This window comes from Hippopotamus amphibius, chromosome 2 (genome assembly GCF_030028045.1).
Source record: "Hippopotamus amphibius kiboko isolate mHipAmp2 chromosome 2, mHipAmp2.hap2, whole genome shotgun sequence".
NCBI lineage: Eukaryota > Metazoa > Chordata > Mammalia > Artiodactyla > Hippopotamidae > Hippopotamus > Hippopotamus amphibius.
Window position 1 is genome coordinate 25031615 of NC_080187.1, and position 21476 is coordinate 25053090.

Here is a 21476-nt window from a genome sequence, read left to right on the forward strand (position 1 = left end):
GGAAGGAGGTAGGAGAAATGAGGAGGACGGAGGCAGAGACAGAGTTTGGGCGAGGAGGAGAGGATGCTAGGAAGAAGGCGAGGCTTCGGGCGCAAGCGAGGATGCGCAGACCGAGGCCGGGAGGCGGCGGGTGCGGGCGGCTCCGCGGCTGCGCGGGCTGCGGGCGGGGGGCTGACGCGTGCTGGCGGGGGCGGCGGCGGCGCAGTCCCGGCTCCGCGCCCGCGGCGCCCCCGCTGCGGCCCGAGCGGCCTGGCTGCGGGATCGGTACGCGGCGATGGCGCGAGCGCGCCGGCAGCGCCCGGGGGCCTGGGCGCCGCTGTTCTTGCTGCTGCTGGCCGGGCCCGCCGCCGGCGCCGCCAGCCCCGCTGACGACGGCGCGGGCCCGGGGGGCCGGGGACCCCGAGGCCGCGCGCGGGGGGACGCGGGCGCTGACGAGGCGGTGCCGCGCCACGACTCTTCCTACGGCACCTTCGCGGGGGAGTTCTACGACCTGCGCTACCTGTCCGAGGAGGGTGAGGCTGCGGGCGGATGAGGGGCTGCGGGAGCGGAGAGCCGGGATGGGGGATGGAGGCGGCGGGGGCGGGGAGCGGGGAGATGGTTAGGATGAGAATCCAGGCAGCGGCGGCACAGCCGAGGCCCGGACGGCGAGCGCGTGGCTCACACTCCTCATCCACCTGGAGAAGCGGTCCGAGGAGCTGTCAGCGCCTTCCGCCCGCCGCTGGCTTTACAGGTGGGGAGACTGAGGCCGCGAGACGGAGGTGGTCAGCCAGGTCCTGCGAAGCTGCGGACAGGTGGGGCTGAGTCTAGGCTCCCCCAGTTTTCCGCATCTGACCTCCACCTTCTGTTTCTGTCAGGGATTGGGGTGGTAAGGGAGGAGCTGACCTAGGGTGTGTGAGATCACAGCAGCTGGTGGGAAGCGGAAATCCCAATTTAAAGAGAGACGTTGCCTTATTTCCTCCCTGTCTGTATTGACCTAAATTTGCAGTGGCTAGTGGCCCAACCTCAGCTTTCTGTTTCCGCTCACTGCCCTGCGGTGAGAGCTGGGTCACATCTCCTCCCCCACTTCCATCCCACTTCTTTACTGTTTTCCCACATGTCATGGACCCCTAGTGTGAGCCACCATTGTTGGGGCCTGCTGGGCCCAGAGATTGGGGGTTTGTCCCTCAGTGACCTCCCTGTAGAGGCAGTGTTTCAGTGAGCCCAAAAGCCAAGCTGATTCTCTTCAGAAGGAATGGAAACTCGCTTCTTACTTCTGCAGTTTGGAAAGTGATTTGATTTGATTTTTCTTCTGCTAAGAGGAATATCCAAGAATCAAGTTGGGGTTTGAAATGTTGTGTGTCCCATCAGCTGATATGATGCTGGATGTATCTGTTACTTAAGATTAAGTTTAGCTACCTACAACAAACAAACATTAATAGCTTAAATACGATAGAAGTTCCTCCATCATGTGGCGAAATCTAGAAGTAGGCAGTCTAGAACTGGTCATCAGAGACACTCATCCTGGTCTTCTGCTTCTTCACAACACTTAGCATGTAACTTCATGGCCCAGGATGGCTGCTTGATCTCTAGCCATCATGTTCACTTACCAGACAGTGGGAAAGAGGAAGTGGGAACAAGAAGGTCACTGAGTACTTTATAAGGAGATTGTTCAGAAGCCCCATGTAACAATTCTACTTACACTTCATTAGCGACAGCCTAGTCACATGGTCACACATAGGTGCAAAAGAGGCTGGGAAATGTAGCCTTTATCTGGGAAGTAATATGCCCAATTCAAAAGTTGGACTTATTGTATTATATGGAGAAATAGATATGGGGAAATATATTGGTTGAGTAGATGCTTAGCTGCTGAAACAGGGACCCCAACATACAGTGGCTTAAATAAGGTAGTTTATTTTTCTCTCACATCAGTCTGGCTGGACTGGGCGGGTAGGTCAGCTCTGTTCCACAAGGTCATTCAAGGACCTAGGTTCTTTCCCAGTTGTTGTTCCCCTACCCTCTAAGGCTTTGTCCTCATCTGTGTGGAAGTCAGGTTGCTTGCGTGTCTTGGTTCAAGCTTGAGGAAAGGAGAAAGAGAGGAAGTTCAGGACAGACAATTTCCTTTTAGGCTGGTTGCGCAAATCACTGCTGCTCACATTCCTTTGGCAAGAACCTAATCACAGACTTAGCTGCAGGGGAAACTGGAAAGTGGAGTCTGCTAGCTGGGCAGCCGTGTTTCCAGGGAGAAGGAGAGAATGCAGGGGCGTGGTAGGGGGACAGCAAGCAGAAGTAGAATCTGTCACTCTGTAAAAGAATAAACAGTACAAAATCCATCTCTTTTAGAAAGTATATAATACGTAGTTATTCTGTTGATAGTCCAACTAGCACATTGCAGGTGACTCAGAGGTGGTATGTGAGAAATTATATTCTCATCAGGCACATGCACCTAACAAATGGAGAACAAGGTCAGATTCTGTGTCAGTTTGTATATACAGAGAGAAGGAAGTTAGTTGTATAGTCTAGGCAGTTTTATGGACATGGACATCAGGTGTCTGCAGCCCAAAGGAGGGCTTCATGGAGTTGAACCAGGAAGTATGAGAGACTTTGGTGAGACAGAAGGGGGAGGGCACTTAGGTGAGGTGACCCCACAGGGGCAGCAGGGTCTGTGATATGTGTACAGATCCCTAGTTTGTCTGCTTGCCACTCTCACCCATTCTGTACATACAACCTGAAGCCTGGCTCTAACCCTCAAAAATCTGTGATGGTTGCAGCCTACTCCCTGGATGAAGCTTCAATGTATTTACCTGGAATTTTCTCTCTGACCCAACTTTCTTTTACAGCCATCTCTCGCTCTCCCCCTTCCCTCACTCTGAGCTTTCGCTGTCCATTCTACTCTTCTCTGATCATTTCACTTACTTTCAAAGGCTGATCCTACAACCATCTGGTGGGTGCTAGTGGGGATGTTTGTGGGGTGAGCCCTTCAGGGAAAGCACCTCTACGAGATTACTCTGGGCCTAGGCTTTAGCCTTGTGGGTCCTGAGTAGAGACTTTCCCAAGATCCTTAGAAATAATCAGTGACACTGCCTTAAAAGGGTACTGCCAGAGAGGGAGAAGCAGTACCAGGAAATGTCCCAGAAGGGTATCCCACCCAGAAGGTGAAGGAAAAGAGGACATCAGGAAGAGTGTCCCATGCCATGGGGAGGCCCAGTGAAGACTTAAAATAGTTGATGGATTCAGGAAACGAGAGGTAATGGATAGATTTTCCTGGGATGAATTCAGTGGAAAAGGAAGGAGGGAACCCAGTTAATTTTGCAGGAAGTGGCAAGGGAAGAGGTGGAAATGGTACATTTAAACTATTCTTTCATCAGTACAAGTGGGGTTATCTTTTTCTAGTGATTGGGTTGTTTTCTCTATGTAGGATACCCCCTTCTCAGGTTTAAAGTTGCCAACAAACTGAGTTTTTAATGAAAAAGTAGCCCAGTAGTATGAAATAAGGAAAAAGGAATTAGAATAATGGGGGTGGGGATGGAGAATTCACTGAAACTATGCGTGAGCCCAGTGACCATTACCCTCCTTGTCCAGAGACTATTTCTCCAGTGTCCAAACTGCCCAAGAACCCCAGGCCAGAGGCTGAACACTGACTGATTTGATGTTTCTAATCACCCCCTAACATGTTCATTTTTTTATATTTAAATTATGTTTTGGTTTAATGATGCTAGTTTTCAGAATTCCTGGAGGTTTCCACTGTCTTAGCCTATATTACTCATCCTTACAGTCCCCGCTCAAATGCCACCTCTTTCAGGGAGCCTTCCCTGATTTCTCCCCCCATCCCCTGCCATTAGGCAATATATCTTCCCACAGCACACCATCTAACCCGGCCGTGACCCTTTGTGCTCTCTGTAGTTAAGAGTTTGGATAGGTTCCTGGTGCTTGAATCCTGTTACTCATACCTTTTCCCCTTGAGGTTCTCAAGCCAGAGTCTATATATTCAGAACAACAGTAGAATATGAAACAGATTACCACATGATTAGGGACAAACCTCCTATTCTGAGGGTTCTCTGAAAAAAAATCGAGTTGGGCATTGGCTTAGGGTTAAGTCCCAAGTGAAGCCTCATTCTCCATTTTCCCTGCTTCTGAGATCTACAGGCCAGGTCTGAGGAGCAAACCCTGAATCTCTCCAGCCAGCCACACGGATGATGGTAGCGGGCTTGCCCTTGGGCCATATCCTACCTAGGAAGGCAAAGAGGAGCACCGTGCAAGGTAGCTTATCTTTAAGGCATAGTAATCTGACCACTTGTAAAATGTGGCACGATCAATGAGTTTCTGACCACAATTTTTCCCATCTTTGGAAAGAGCTAGTAAGGCAATAGAGAGAAGGACAGATGGTGGAGGGAAGGGCAGGACTTCCTTCATCTGCCTATATTCTTCTACGTCTACCATGTATTGTATGTGAATACATAAGTCATCACCATACACATAAACATTTGGGATGCTTTTCCCCTTGAGGTGCCTGTATATGTACTGAGAATAAAAAGACCACATGCAGGTGCGGGCGCACACGCGGGTACATACTATAGTATCTCTTCATTTGTACTTTGGTTTAAACAAAGATAGTGTCACCTTGTTCAGTGAAAAAGTAGAAACAGTGTATATATACTGTGTGTGGAGCAGGAGAATAAAACCAAAAAAAAAAAAATCACAGAAAGGGTAAGTAATTTATAGGTAAATAATCTACATCTAGTTTATCTCCATGAATCTAGCCCAATAATAACACTAATTGGAGCTAACTTTTAATAAGTGCTTACTGTGTGCCAGTCACTGTTCTAAGTACCCATATTAACTTTAATCTTTTTAGCAACACTCTGACTTAGACATTACTGCTCTTCCCTCTTTAGAGTTAAGGAAGCTGACCCCCAGAAAATTTAACTATTGTAGCTAAAGACACACAGCTAGAAAGTAGCAGAGAACTGTGTGGGTCTGTTGATTGACTTTGTGGATAAGGTGGTGTGAGGTGTCCAGCCTATTTGGAACAGAGGGTCCCTATTGACCTGCGCTAGGAAATGCCGCGGGATTGACAAGATGGGGCATTTTTATGGGCAAGGGAGGGGCTTGGAATTGATGGGGGTAGTCAGCTGGGAACTGCAGGTTCCTGAGAGGTGGAGGGGCACAATGAAAGCTTTGCTAAACAGGCTCCACGTGGGTGGAATGTTCCACTTTACGACGTCCCTTGACATTTTTGCTGCTTTATATGGCTCTGATAAGCAGAAATGATTCAGGCAGTCCAGAAAGAGAAGGAGCCTGATGCAGCAGCTCTCAGAGATTTGAACAGATAATTTCTGGTTAAAACTTCAAGAAATTAAGTACCAAATTAATACCTGAGGGCTGTGATCCAAGCAGTTAATTAGAAGCAATAAATAGCAAACCAGAAGCCATTAACCACCCAGTGGAGTATGGCAAAACAGGCTCAAGGGATTGCAGAAGAGGAGCAGATAGTGGCTGTGAGTTGGACAAGAATGGAAACTGCAAAAGCATGTTGAGAACCTGGAAGAATGAACCAAGAAAGTAAGTGCCTCTTGTGTTATAGGAATAGCTGAAGGGAGGAAAAAATAGCTTTCAAACTCCAAAACAGAATAGTTCTTGGAGGGGTTTACAGGGCACATGTGAGAAGAAGGAAAGGGAAGGAGAAAAAAGATTTTTTTTTTTTTTGCTTCAAACTAATATTATTTGGTCTTAATCCAAATTTTAATTTTAGATAAAGAGAAAAAAAAGCACTAAAATGGAAAGTGGAGGGAAAGGAACAAACAAAAACCAGTAATAAAAAAGTGTGGAGCAACAACACTGTAAATCAGCTTACACTTCGCTAGGAAAATAAAAAGTGGGAGCAGAGAAGCAGAAGCTGGCCATGTCTCAGTGTCTAACCCAGACATCTCAGGACTAAGGAAGATGAGCGAGTGTAGGAGAGATAGGAGGGGAGTGGGGAGAGGTCAGTAAAGGTCTTCAAACCACCTTGTGACAAGATCTGATTTCTGTTTTAGAAACCTGGCTCACAGGTGGAAGAATTAGAAGGGAAGTGGGAGAATCAGATGGGAGGTGGTACAGTAGCCAAGAGCAGGCTCAGGTTTCAGAGGTGGGAATGAAAGGAATGGTGATGGAGGAAATGTTCCAGGTGGAGAAATCTAGGGTTTCAGGGTTGGGAGACTGGGGGAGGGTGGTGGGATTCTGCACTAAGATAGAAAACATAGGAGGAAGAGCATTTGGGAGTGGAGGAGCTCCGTGTTGGGCGTCTGGAATTGCTTTGCTTGTGGAATGTCCAGGCAGAAACCCCTAGAGGCAGTTAATAGTTGGGCTTAAGTGTGGATATAAGAAAAGGAGAAATGTCAAAAAAAAAATTGTGAAGTTAGAGGAAGAAGAGAATAACTCTAAAGAAAGTAGGAGGAGAGAAATAATAACGATATAGTAGAATTTAATGAAATAGAAACCAAATATTCACTAAGGAGGATCAAAAAAGCCAGAAGTGATTCTTTGAAAATATGAATGAAGTGGATAAATGGCTTAGTCAGGGTTATCCAGAGAGACGAAACCAATAAGATGTGTGTGTATATACAGATGAGAGAGAGAAGGAGACAGAGAGACAGAGAGAGAGAAATTTATTTTTAAGGAATTGGCTCATGTGATTTTGGAGGTTGGCAAGTCCAGAATCTGCAGGGCCGGCTGGCAGGCTGGAGACCCGGGAGAGAGCTGATACTGCAGTTCAAGTCTGAAGGCCATCTGCCACAGACGCCGCTCATGCTTGGGGAAGGTCAGTCTTTTTGCTCTGTCCAGGCCTTCTGCTGGGGATGAGGCCGTCCCACATTATGGAGGGCAATCTCCTTTACTCAGAGTTCACTGATTGAAAATGCTATGTGTTTATCTCATCCAAAAACACGCTCACAGAACCATCCAGAATAATGTTTAACCACATATCTGGGCACCTGGCCCAGCTGAGTTGACACAGAAAATTAACTGTCACAATGGGATTCTGGCAGGATTGATCAGGAGAAAAAGAGAGAAGACAGATAATGTTAGGAATGGAAAAAAGGGGAAATAACCCTAGACATAGCAGAGATTAAAAAGCGAATACATTACAACTCAATAATAAAAAGATAGCTAACCCTATTTGAAAATGGAGAAAGGCTCTAAAGAAACATTTCTGCAAAGAAGATATATGAGGGTGAGTCAAAAATTATCTGCACCACTCCAGTTATGTTAAAACTGTAAATTCTACAGCCAGCATGCGGATAATTTTTGACTCACCCTCATACAAATAGTCAATAAGCACACGAAGAGATAATCAGCCTCATTTGTCATTAAGGAAATGCAAATCAAAATCATAATGAGATACCACTTCATACCCACTAGGATGGCTATAATTAAAAAAAAAAAAAGCACCCCCCCACCCCGACACCAGGACACTGATGGTAAGCATGTATTGGGTTGGCCAAAAAGTTCGTTCAGGTTTTCCCAGGACATCTTACAGAATTTTTTGGCCAACCCAATAAAATGGTGCAGCAACTTTGGAAAATGGTTTGATAATTCCTCACAAACTTAAACCTAGAATTAACATATGACAGCAATTCTACTCCAAGAGAATTGAAAACATATGTTCACACAAAAACTTGTACACAGATGTTCATGGCGCCATTATTCATAATAGCCAAAAAGCAGAAACAACCCAAGTGTCTGTCAACCCCCGAAAGGATAAAAAAATATGGTATATCCATTCAATGGAGTGTTCCATAAACCAAGAAATATTGTTAATTCTGTGCAACTAGGGTACTTAAAAATTAAAATTCTACAATCGAAATAATTTTCCAGTAAAATTGTACAGTGCATGTAAAACAGATCTGAACGTCATTATTCTCTAGGCTTTCAGATGATAACTGCTAATAAGATACAGCTTTTACAAATACATTGTGTTGGTATTCAAGGATTAACATACTTAGTCTCTACCCATCAAGCTTCAGTCAGAAAGACAGAAACCAATTTTTTAAGCTTTTTTAAAACAGGATGACCAGCCCAGGGAACTGTCTGAGGAGATGCTGGGGGGCTGCAGAAGCAAAAAGGGAGCTCAGAGACAGTCACTGTGGGACGCAGCTGCCGGCCTTGGGGCTGAGGGAGCAGAGAGAAGAGCTGGAGGTTATGAGCACCTGGGAGCTCAGACAAGGGACCGCACACCCCCACCCCAGAGGCACAGTCCCTCCTCTGAGAATGGGCTCTCTGCCCAGCTGATGCTGATTCCTTTGATAAGGCTGGTTCTGGGAGTCTAGAAGTAAGCTGGAAATTCAAACCAACTGCCAACGCAAGGATGAAGTAGAGTTGCTGAGGACTTGCTTATTGGACAGCAGTCAAACAGGAACACATGGTCTTTCCCTCCTCCTGCCTCTCAGCCTCCCTTTAATGTTTCCTTTCGGCAGAACCTAGCCAGCTGGCAAAGGAGAAATGTGGTTTGCAGAGTACCAGCTCATCCTAGAGCTGGCTGTAGAGGCTGGGTTGTAGCTGAGATACAGGAGCTTAAATATTGGCACATGGTCCAGAGTTATGTTATTCCAAATAGTGACATCATTTAATTTCAGGAAAAAAATGTAATATTGCTCTGCTTATATTCTGATACCAACCCCAGTTGATATCTTGAAATTCAGTTCTGGCACTAATCACTCCAGAGGTTAAAGGACATGGTCCACAACAAGACCAACTGGCTACCAATCCAGGGGCCACCCACACCCCTCTCGGGTTCTATAATTCACTAGAATGTCTCAAAGGATTCAGGAATGGGCTACACACACAATTACAGTTGTAGTATCAAGAATACAACTCAGGAACAGCAAATGAAGACACACGCAGGGCAGGGTCTGGGGGAGCTCACAAATGCAGTTTCCATGTCCTGTCCTGGAAGGAGAGGACTCCTCTCCATGGAATCAGGACATGTCACCCTCCAGGCATATTAGTGTGTTCACCAACCAGGAAGTCGCACGGAGCGTCAGTGTCCAGAATTTCTATTGGGGTTTCATTACCTAGGCGTGGTTGACTTAATCATTAGCTACAGAACTGAACTCAGTCTCCAGCCCCTCAGCCCCTCTCTGGAGGTGGGGCTGGCTCAAAGCCCCAAACCTCTGATCACTCAGTTGGTCTTTCTAGTGACCAGTCCCCATCCTGAGTCATCTTACCTCTTAGCATAAACTCAGATGTGATCCCAAGGGGCTCACGAATAACAAAGACCTATTGGAAAATTCCAAGGACTTAGAGTCTCCCTCCCAGGAACCAGGGACAAAAACCAGTTAAATTCTTTATTATAAAACATTTTACAAAATGAGAAAAAAGTGTGATATTATTAAATGATGCCCAAATTCATTTGACAACATAAGTTCTTTTCTAAGATTCAGAAGCATATAAGATAATAGGAAATCAGTGCTGGAAAAGCCCAAGAAATAAGCCATTTGCCAACACTAATAAACTAGTTCAATACATTTGTAAGTGAGCTTTGTTCCAAAACGTGCTCTTATTTGGAGCTTAGAAACCCATTCTTCTTCTAGAGACGATCTTACCTAATGATTAGTTTAAAAATTTAATAGTAATAATAATCCAATAGTAATAATTACTGGCATTTATTGAGCTGGAAATTTGCTATATACTGATGTATTATTGTAGATGCTACGAAGTAGTAAGGATAATGGAAGAAGATGGTGAACCTCAGTCAGAAGCAACATTATAAGACATTGTCTTTTTCAGATACCTATAGAATTTTACAAACATAAGTAGTCATTGCATTCCTGGATAAATACTCTGAGAAAAAAATAGTCACAGCATTGTAGTGAGAAATAAGAGGAAGAACTTATAGGAAGATGCTTAACATAGTTTGTAGCATTGAACTCCATAAATACTAAGAGGAAAAAAAAAACTTATCCAAGGTGGGACTCAGTCTATAGTACTGAAGTGGACTTAGGACTTAGCATAAAATAAGCATGAAAATAGAAGAAGTAGTGCATTTGGCCCAAGTACTTAAAGATGGTGAAAAGGTAGGGCCGTACTTTAGTATATGATCAACATCTAGGGTAGTAGAAATGAACTGTCCAAAGTGCACAGATATGAACCAGGAAAATGTGGCCTAGTGGCTTTTTTTTTTATATAAGTGAAGTATAGTTGATTTATAGTGTTGTGCCAATCTCTGCTGTACAGCAGAGTGACTCAGTTATACACATACATGCATTCTTTTTTGTATTCTTTTCCATTATGGTTTATCACAGAATGTTGAATATACTTCCCTGTGCTGTACAGTAGGCCCTTGTTGTTTATCCATTCTAAATGTAATAGTTTGTGTCTGCTGGTGGCTTTTCTTAAAGTATAATTTAATGAAACAAAGTAAACAAAACCTCAGACTTCTTAGGTGGCACAGTGGTTAAGAATCCGCCTGCCAATGCAGGGGACACCGGTTCGAGCCCTGCTCTGGGAAGATTCCACATGCCACAGAGCAACTAAGCCCGTGCGCCACAACTATTGAGGCTGTGCTCTAGAGCCCATGAGCCACAACTGTTGAGCCCATGTGCCCACGCGCCTGGAGCCTGTGCTCCACAACAAGAGAGGCCACTACAAAGATGAGTCTGCGCACCACAATGAAGAGCAGCCCCCACTTGCAGCAACTAGAGAAAGCCCATGTACAGCAAAGACCCGATGCGGCCAATAAATAAATAAAATAAATTAATTAAACAAAGTAAACAAAACCTCATTTGAAAAATTACAAATCACGAGGAAAGGACTTCAGAATAGTGAGAAAAGAAAAACGAATGAAATAATTTTTAAAGTGTATTTGCATCGCCTACTCTCTATGGGTGATCTTATTTATTCATTTGACAATTATTCAATGTCCCATGCCAAGCACTGTGCTGGGCAGAGAATACAAGATTAATCACACATGGTCCCTGCGTGCAGGGAGTGAATAGCCTGGAAGAAAAATATTTGTGTCACAAGCTGGATGCATAAGGCAGGCTTCCCTTTGATGTGTGGTTGAATGCATTATGATGTTAAGTCATCTTACAAGGAAGATGCATGAAATGATGTGTTTAAAGAATTAGTGAGATTTGAAAATGTTCTATACAGCTTAATGAAAAATAGTTCAGAGAAATAGAAAAATCCTATTATACCTGTAGATATAAATGGAAAACCTCTGCTATCAAATATAGAAATGTTTCATTGTTTACTTTCTCTTAGAGCATGTGTATTGTATAAAGCTGTGATTTTCACACTCCCAGGGGACAGTGGTGAGCCAGTGGGTATGATATCATGCCCTCTTTCAGTGCCTCAGGCTCCTTACCTGTAAATGAAGAAAAAGCCCTTTCTCAGTTAACACGTAAGGCTGGGTTCAAAGATGTGTGTTCCACACCTGCCTGTCATGAAGGGGGTGATTAGGCTTCAAGCAAGCCCTTTTCTGAGGGCTTGAACATTTCCAGAGACAGACAATAGCCAACCTGCTAAAAAGAAGCATTTCTCATTGGAAATGTCGCTGCTGGATTTTCTAACCATTATTTATTCTCACTGGCCAGGTTACCCTTTCCCTACTGCTCCTCCTGTGGATCCATTTGCCAAAATCAAAGTGGATGACTGTGGAAAAACTAAGGGATGCTTTAGGTTGGTAGATCTGCGGGTTGGATGACTTTAAAGCCAAGACTTTGGTTTTACTTCTCAAGGTAGTATTTAAATTGCATGCAGTTCACTCTGACCAGGGGCCTGTACCCCTCATAACTTCAGCAGGGATGTGGCTTATTTCTGACGGCCACCCCAGGTTTCAGTCTTCAAGGCCTTGAGCTGTAGCATGCCCCTTGGCCCTAGAACGTTCTTCTCTGGTTCTTCATTTATGACTGTACGCTGTTGGCTCAGGTGTCTAACCAGTTGGCTGTATGTAGAAGAATCACAGTACACTGGGATGTGGGTGGGACAGGCTATAATAGATGTGCCTAAGACCTGATTCCTTTTCAAATCAATGGTCATGACTATGGATAGCTGTATGATACTAACTAGTCATTACATGTTGATTATTGTGACTAGCTGGTTGTCTCAGATCTAGTGAGTTCCTGCCTGATTACTAGCAGTATTCTGTCAAGACGTGATGGGCTGGAGCTAGAAAACAGTAGTGTAGACAGTGGGCCTCCTGTCTAGACAGCTCTGCTTTGTTGAAAAACCTCCTTTTCTTTGAATCCTTTATTTCCTAAAACAAATTGTCCCTGAGTAAAGATTTTGATGGCCACTGCACTGAATGTTTTGATTTTTTTTTTTTTTTTTTTTTTTTTGGTTCAGTGCTCAAAGTCCGAGGACAAAAAATTGAATATGGGGGTTTTGCGTTTTCTTTGGATTACAAGGGTATTTCTAAGGAATTAAAAAAAAAAATCCAATGATGCTATTATTGAGGAAGATAGCCAACAATGAATATTTCTGGTGATTAGGAGATATTTTTGAGAAGGGAAGGAATTTTAGTGCCCTGCTGGCTTCAAGGAAACTTGCTTTCTGGCCCATTCGCCCCTCTTTTAGCTTTCCTCGCCCCTTTCAGCTTTTTCACCCCAGTTCCTTACCTCTCTTGCCAGCTGCTCAGGGTGTCTGCCTGCAGAGCTACATGTGCCTAGTCTCCCTCCTCCATCAATACCTAGCAGCTTTGCATCCTGTACTTTCAGATACCTTCCATCTGAGCTTAGATTATCACACCCGTTGCTACAATTTTCTGTCATTTCTGAAAACGGTGTAAAGCAGTGTTCCTAAAACTAGGGCTTGCGGATCCTTACAGGATCCACAAGTCCTCTGGAAGAAAATTTAAATTCATGTTTTCATTTCAGTGATGCTCCTTCAACAGATTAACAAATGCATAATCTGGTTACCTGGATAACCACCTTACAGTCTTCTATACTTTAGTGTCTGAATTGTGTTAGCACCAAGTAGCCCAGTAGAACAAAGGCAAATTTTATAGATAAATGGTGCATTCGCGCCCAGTAAACAGAAATAAATGAGGCATTCGTTTGCTGCCTTGTATATATAAGGGTTTTGGAGCAGTTCAAATATTGTAGGTAAAAGTGGAGGAGAGTGGAGTCGTGTCTAGAAGTAAGAACATGCTCAAAATAAAGACCCTGCAGAGTCCAATCAGACACACTTCATGCAGGTATGCAGAAAGTCACTTTCAGTGAAATGACATCATTTATCACGTGAATGCTATGAATTTAAAAGTTCCTGGTTTTGTAGTTTAATCTATATTTAATTTGTCCATTTTTGTTAGTTTAATTTTGTAGTTTAATTGAAAATTTTTAAGAGAAAAGAATTGGCAACTTAAATTATTAACTCAGAATTTTTTTCTCTAAAAGGGATTCAGAAATAATTCAGTAATAATTAATATTCGAGGAACTCTAATAAGATGTAGAGAACCCTGGCTAGGCCTGGAGGTCCAGGTTCAGTCCTGCTGCAGCTTGGTTCACTATGCAGGTCCCTGCCCCTCTCTAGACCTCAGTTTGCATGTAGTTAAAGAGGAGCAGATCATCTCCACGGTCTCTCCTGAGTGAAATTGTGGTTTTGAGAGCCCAGATAGCAAAGATCTAATTTATTTGTTAATCTTGCTTAGCTTCCTGCCTGACACATAGGTGTTCTCTTAATGTATTTTGAGTAAATGAATGAGGAAGCAGTAACACCTGTTTTGATATATCCTGTAGATATGGCAAACCGGGATGTAATGCAGAGACCTGTGACTACTTCCTTAGCTACCGGATGATAGGGGCTGATGTGGAATTTGAGCTGAGTGCAGACACAGATGGTTGGGTAGCAGTTGGATTCTCTTCAGACAAGAAAATGGTAAGATGCAAAGCATGATAGAAGCTAACTTTTGTCTTTAGTTTGCTCTGCTACTTTAGATTTTAGAGAATGGGCACGGTTATGTTTCCCTAAGCTAACGATGCCACTTCTAAATGGGAGAAGCCAATTTCTGGCATTTGATTTTCTTTTTCAAAGTAAAGCAACTAAATTGATCAAAGCATTATAACAATTATACTAGTTATAGCTCTCTGATTACAAGTTAAAAAAAATTCAAGCTAGCTTAAATGGAGAAGGAAGGGTTGGTTATGAGAATGCAAGGTGTCTCGTGGTACCTGTATGCATTAGTTATTTCCACAGTAATGCTGCAAGAGAGCCCCCCAAAACTACATGACTGATAACAGGAAGCATTTATTTGTTGCTCACATGTGTGGGGATTGGCTGGGACTCAGCTGGGCTTGGCTCCAGCCCATGGCTTGGATTCAGGTGTTCTCTAATAATTCTGGAACCAGTAGGCATGTTTTTTTCATGGCAGAGGCAGAAGCGCAAGAGCCATCCAAGCCTATTTCAAACCTGTGTTCACATCACATCTGCTAATAACATTCCACTGCCCAAAGTAAGTCACACGGCCAAGCCCAGAATGAAGGGGCAGGGAAGTACGCTCCCTTTAGCAAGAGGGCTTGTGGAGGTGTATATGCATCATACAGCAAAAGGGGAGTGAAGGATTGGGTCCAACAATTCAGTCCTCCTTAGTATGCGTGGGCAAGAACACATCTGGACCTCAGAAAGGACTGTGACTAGGAATAGGCAGGAACCCAGGCAGCTGACCGTCTCTTACCTCTGCTTCTCTCTGTGCCTCTGCTGCATTCTCTTTCCTCTGGGGCCTCAGCATTTGCCATTTGCTGTGCCAAGGTGCTTCCCAAACAGCCAGGCTCTCTTAGGCCTCTGCACCTTTGCATGTGCTGCTGCTTTTTCTACAAGATGCTTCTCTTCACATGGTCTGTTTTGAGGCTCTTCCAATGAGAGAAGGGCAGCTCAGACCTTTGTTACAGCAGCAGGAGTGGTGGGAAGGGCTCAGATTTCAGATGTTTTGAAGGTAACGCTGACAGGCTTTGCTGGTGGATTGGACAGAGGTTGTAGGTGGGCAGTAAGACGAGACTGGGGGATTGGGCTAAGCCATCAGAGCTCAGGTGAGTTTGTTCTTGGGGAGGTTGCTAGAAGAATGAGCTTCTCAGTACAGGCTGTAAGACAAGGGGTCCACCTGGTAAGACTGCATGGATACTAACCTATATCACTTATCTCCTACTTTAGGGTCACTAGGAGAAACAGCGGGTGTGTGCCAACCCAGAAGCTGGCTTGCAGTGCACATTGACCATTTCTTGTCCGGGGATGCATTTGCACTCATGGTGCAGCTGTTAAGATTAGGGGGCTCAGAGGAGGGAAGTTGAGTGAGGAGCATTCAGATTTCATGTCTGATATTTTGCTATCTAGAGGCCTTTGAAATATAGGTCTCTCTTTTCTCCCCCATCACTCCAAGAAGCACAGAGTTAAAAATTTTCAAAACCTGATGCACAGGAAAAGCAAAATGGAACCCCTTTTCAATAACCTTTAACTTTTTTTGAAATGATGCATTACTGTTTTCTTTATTAGGTTTTATTTTTTAGAGCAGTTTTAGGTTCACAGCAAAATTGGATAGAGGGTACAGAAAATTTCCATATACCCTGTCCCCACCCATGCAGAGCCTCCCGTCAACAGCATCCCCACAGAGGGGTGCATTTGTGATAGTTGATGAACACCTTTAACTTTTTTGGTTTGTTTTCTTAAAAAAATGTTAAACCTACAGACAAGCTACAAGAATAGGACCATAAACTCCTATATATATATATATATATAGGAGTTTATATATATACTATATGTAAGAGTTTATATATAGTATATATATAATTTCACCTAGATTCACCAAATGGTAACTTCTTTATTGTGGTAAAAAGTACATAACCTAAAATTTCCATTTTAAAGTATTCAGTTCAGTGGCATCAATTACATTCATGGTGTGGAAGCATCACCATTATCTGGTTCCAGAACTTTTTCACAAACAATAACATTTGCCACATATGCTTTATCTCTGTCTACTGCTGCTGCTGCTGCTACAACTCTGACTGCTACTACTTACTATTTTTATTATTTTCTGGGAACGTTGGAGGTTAAATTGAAGATATCATGACCCTTTAACCCTAAATATTTAAGTGGGTATCTGCTAAGATCAAAGACATTCTTTTTCATTATATAGTTTATTAAATTGAGGAAGTTTAACATAGATACAGCAGTATTATCAAATATACTGTCCATTTTCAAATTCGCCCTTTGTCCTAATACTGTCCTTTATGGAAATTTTTTTTTATGACTCAGAAGTCTGTCTAGGAACACCATTAGTTGTATCTTTAGTCTTATTTATCTTGAAATAATTTCTTAGCTTTTCTTTGGATTTTTTTTTTTTTTTGGTCTTTTATAACATTGACCCTTTTGAAGATTACAGGCCAGTTTTTTGGTAGAATGACCTTCAATTTGGGTTTCTCTGATTGCTTGCTCACGATCAGGTTTGTGTCTGTGTTTTCAGCAGGACTGCTAGAGAGCGGGTGATGTATTCTTCTCTAAATGACACATCAGAAGGCACTCAATGTGAGCTGTGGTGATGCAAACTCTGGTCACTTGGTTAAAGTTTTTTTTTTAAGATTTTTTGGATGTGGACTATTTTTAAAGTCTTTATTGAATTTGTTACAATATTGCTTCTATTTTATGTTTTGGTTTTTTGGCCTCAAGGTATGTCGAGGTATGTGGGAATCTTAGCTCCCTAGCAAGGAATCAAACCCACACCCCCTGCATTGGAAGACGAAGTCTTAACCACTGGACCACCAGGGAAGTCCCTGGTTAAAGATTTTTTAATGGCACTTAAAACAATTTGGTGGTGGTGGTGGGAACGCTTCCAATTATAGAGTTAATGGATTGTGTATTTCAGAGTGCAGTTTTTTTCTAGCAGAAAAATTTTCCGAAGACATACCTTTGACTTTTTTCTCCATCATGTTTCGTGTTAGGGTGGTGACGATGTCATGGCCTGCGTCCATGACGACAACGGTAGGGTCCGCATACAGCACTTCTATAACGTAGGCCAGTGGGCAAAGGAGATTCAGAGAAATCCTGCCAGAGATGAAGAAGGAGTTTTTGAGAACAATCGGGTCACCTGCAGATTTAAACGGCCTGTGAATGTTCCCAGAGACGAAACGATTGTCGATCTGCATTTGAGTTGGTATTATCTGTTTGCTTGGGGTCCAGCCATTCAGGGTAAGCATATGTTTTGGCATCTGAATTAAACACCAGACATTGCTGTGCTTGTAGTCATTATTTACTGGGCAAGAGAGTGATACGCACTTTGCATAACGCAAGAGAGAAAGGAGAGATGATCCTGCCTTCAGAAGGTTATAATGGACTTATTATACACCTGAACACAGAAATGGACAAGTTATATACATGCATAGTTAGAGCAAGATATACAAAATAGAATATGATGAGCTATGTGCTTAGTGAAACAGATCATATGTCTGCTGTATATGGTGTATGGACTCTAATTCTCACAGTGGTGTCATTTACTTCTCACCATGTCCTCCAGAATTGTAGGAATTACCATCCTCATTTTAGAGAGATTAAGGAACTTGCTCAAGGCTATATAGCTAACTAATGGAAGAACTAAAATTCAAACCTAAATCTGTTTGACTTCAAAATCAGCCGAGTACTCATAACTCCTTTGCTCTAAATAGAAAAGTACTGAACAGGAAAGGGCCTCTGGTGACTTCTCTGGAGATTGACACTCACTTTCTGACTATTCTGGTGGTCATAAATCTACCAAATTATCCTATTATTTATCCCATTACTCCTCAAATTTTAATGTGTGTAGGGATTGCCTGGCTATATTGTTAAAATGCAGTTTTCAGTAGGTCTAGGGTGGGGCCTGAGAGTTTGGGTTTCTAACAAGTTGGTCCATTGATGACCTCACTTAGGGCTGCAAGGCTCTTCAGCATTTCCCAGCAGTGACCCAAGGATATCATAAGGCCTTTGAGAGGCTGCTAAAATCAAGTTACGCTCTGTCTACAGCATTCCTCCTGGTTCATCGCCTGATGGCCTGACCAAGGGTGGAAGTGAGCTGTTCTCAATCCCTGTATGAGAACTCATTCTGGGAATTACATCTTTCTCATCAACTATCTGTTTCCTAATCTGATCTTTTTTTTTTTCCTTCAAATTGTTCCCATCGATTGATTGGAGACTTTATACCTTTTTTTTGCCTGTTTCTAGTTGGGAAAACATTTGGATGCCTCCAGATTTATGACGCCTTTTCCATCTGCTTATTTCCCAGGTTACCAACAGCAGATCTGCAATTATATCTTTGAGTACTCTCAGTACCTTGGGAAATAAACTATATCTAAGGCTGGAGAAATGAACTCATCTTCAATGATGGGATTTGGAATCTGTAACTCTGGGTTTGAGTATTGGTTCTGTCTCTTGGTAGCTGTATCTAGCCTTTAAATTCTGATCTCCAATGTCTGTGTATCCAAAATGGGGATAATAATAATAATATTGACTTCGGAGGATGATTATAAGGATTAAATGAAAACAAGAATTCGAATTGCTGGAAAGTGCCACACCTCAGAAGGTCATTTTCTTAGGTATACGATGTAATAGCCCAGCGTTCCCAGCCCTCCCCGAGTCTGAGGCCGCTTTGTCTGCTAAGCCCTCCAGGATTCTGTTGTTCTTCTCACTTTCTGCAAACAAAACAGGCACATTCCTACCCCACAGACAGACTTGGGCTTTTCCTGTCTCATGAAACACTCTTCTAACACCTCTCTAGTGATCACACTCTATCCCTCCTCTTAAGGACTTTCAAAGGGGTTAAATATTGAGCTGCGGCTTGAAGGAGAGCACAGGATTAGATTTCCCTCAAGAAAGGAATGAACTGGAGGTACATGGTTAAGCCTGGGAATTCATGTAGGTGACCAGTGATTGAGGTGAGGGAGGAGAGGGGAATGGGATCAGTCGAGAGAAAAACTCTCACCAGCCTGAGGAGTTTGGTTTGTGTTAACAGGGGCCAGCCCGGACGCCAGAGCAGGGGCTTGACATGTCAAGTTTGGCACAGCTTCCCTAGCATTTAGTACCTTAAAAAACCCTCACTCGGAGCCCTGTTTCCAAGGAGACCTTTGCTCTGAGCTCATGTGCCTTAGTCTCCCTAACCCAGGTTTCATGTGGGTTCATCAAAAGGTCAGGCCCTTCTTATCAGTTTCAGCTTATTAATCAGCCTTTGCATACAGCCTTTCCCCACTTTTCTCGTCTAACCAGGTCAAAAAATGTTTCCCATCCAAAGACTTGTTTGGGATCTGAATCGTCTCACTTTCTGTACCATTCCACACCACTCTGCCAGACAGACATGCAGACATCCAGACACACAGCACACCACACCCTCTCTGGTCTGGCCTGGGCAGGCTACCACTTTACACCCCATGGACTTCCAGCTGCAAGGGAGTCCGTGTGGTCAGGAGCTGTTAATGATCCACACATACAAACTGTATTTGAAAAAGAATAGTAGCTCTTGCTCTTTGAAGTTTAGCTTTTCTGTGGTTTGCATGTATCATTTTAAAGCTGTACCTTTTTTCTATTGTCGCTTCCTTTTTATTTCTTTCTTCTTTAAAGGCTCTATCACCCGACATGATATAGACTCACCACCGACTTCAGAGCGCGTTGTCAGTATTTACAAGTATGAGGACGTTTTTATGCCATCAGCTGCCTATCAGACCTTCTCCTCTCCGTTCTGTCTGCTTCTCATTGTTGCCCTGACCTTCTACTTATTGATGGGAACCCCTTAACCACAGCTGCAAAGCCAACAGATTCAATGCATTATTGGAAAGTCTTTAGTATATTTTTAAAAAATATGCAGTATAATTTTAGCTTCTATTATGTAAAAAAAAAGAGACTCGTATGATTCAGCTTTTTGGAAGGAAGAGCAAGCTTCTTTTCTAATCAAAGAGGGTTGTTTAATAATGACCCCATACTTTTGGAAAGTACTCACAACTTTTCTAAGCACTCGCTTTCAAATATGTTTTCTTATTTGAGCTTCCCAACATCTCTGAGTTGGCTTGATGAAAATTATAATTGCCATCATACTGAATGGGATTTGAGACCCAGGAAGGCTTCCTTTTTATGACTCTTATGCCACATAGCCTTGGCTACTTGGTCAGATAACACATAGCAAGGTAGAGAAAGCTAGGCTTACAAACTATGTCTCTAAACAACCTTTACTCTTCCAGCTACAGCTCAAGAGAGTTACTTGGAATAATACTAAAGAGAACTTCACTGGATGGCCCAAGTTCACAGTCAGCCTTTTAGGCAGAAGAACTTTCAAATTTTCATAAAGCATGAAGGCATTTGGATATTTACACAGCTAATGAGGAGAATGATGGAGATAATAGTGATATGAAGATGGTTCATATTTATTTGAAATGTCTTCTCAATTAGTAAGTAGCTAAGAGAACACATTTTTTATTGCTGCTTGGAAAGATTAGAAATGGAACTGTGAGTGTTCCTGAAGATATAAAATTATATTAATGATAAAAAAGTATGGGCATTCTTAGAAGTTAGAATTTGGACTCTACTACGACTGTATCTACTAGATTAAGGTATTCATTTGTGGTTATAGCTAATTCTGTTGTCAAAGTCACCATATACTGAGTATGATTAAATGTGTATTATGATGGACAAATCATCTTGAATAGTCATGGCATTTTGATAATTAACATTTTCAGAGACTGGAGATTTGGAGTAGAAACATTTTAAAGATGACTTTTTTTTTAAATTAGAAAATGGGAAACGACCCATCAAGTGAATTTACTTAGAGTATCCATTCAAATGTTCACACTTGTAAATTGGATTGACAGCATAATTTATAATAATGTCTTGACTTAGTGCATTTCCTTTTTTCAAAGGAACCCAAACGTTCCTTTATTCCAACTGTTTGAGTTAACAGCCCATTTAGAGGAAAAGAGTCAGTCTATGGGTATAATTACGCTGCTGAGGCATTTCCACTGTAGAGTTCTGGAGTCTTCTGGCTCCCCCCGCCCCAACTCCCCATCCTGTTGCTTTAAAGCTGGTTCCAACTTGGTGAGTTTTGTGATTAAACGACACTGGCAACTTGTAATTTCTAATGCCATCCTTGGAATCACGTCAGAGGTTAAAGGCCACCTCTCCTGTAGGGAAAGCTTTCAGATTCTTCTGGAACTGGACAAAAATAAGGAAAACATCCAGGTTCTGTGACATTGCACAATTTACCGTGTGCATCTGAGGGATGGAGGAGAAATGATCCTCACCGAAGATGGAGAGAGATGGAATGACATCAAGCGAGTGATGGATTCAAACTCAAGTCATCCGATTCAAGTCCCTGGCTCCACCTGACTCATAACCAAGCCCTCCAGCCTTGGCTGAGGATGGCCTGTTTGTCACCTTCTAAGCTACACTGGTTGTGTAGCAGTGAGGACACTGAGTATGCAGGCAACCACCTTGTAAATAAGAAAGCAAATATTTTTATATTTTACCCTCTCATGTGTATATATAATATTTCCACTATAGATAGGTTAAAACTAAATCAAGACTTG

General features: G+C 42.9%; 1 protein-coding gene across 1 annotated transcript; it reads left to right on the forward strand.

Moving 5' to 3' along the window:
• Positions 1-176: 176 nt before the first annotated feature.
• Positions 177-19844, forward strand: FRRS1L (ferric chelate reductase 1 like). Its single transcript, XM_057719819.1, has 5 exons — positions 177-512; positions 11550-11634; positions 13692-13830; positions 16881-17127; positions 19522-19844. The coding sequence occupies exons 1-5, from the start codon at positions 275-277 to the stop codon at positions 19692-19694; spliced, it is 882 nt and encodes a 293-aa protein (XP_057575802.1). The 5' UTR covers positions 177-274; the 3' UTR covers positions 19695-19844.
• Positions 19845-21476: the final 1632 nt, after the last annotated feature.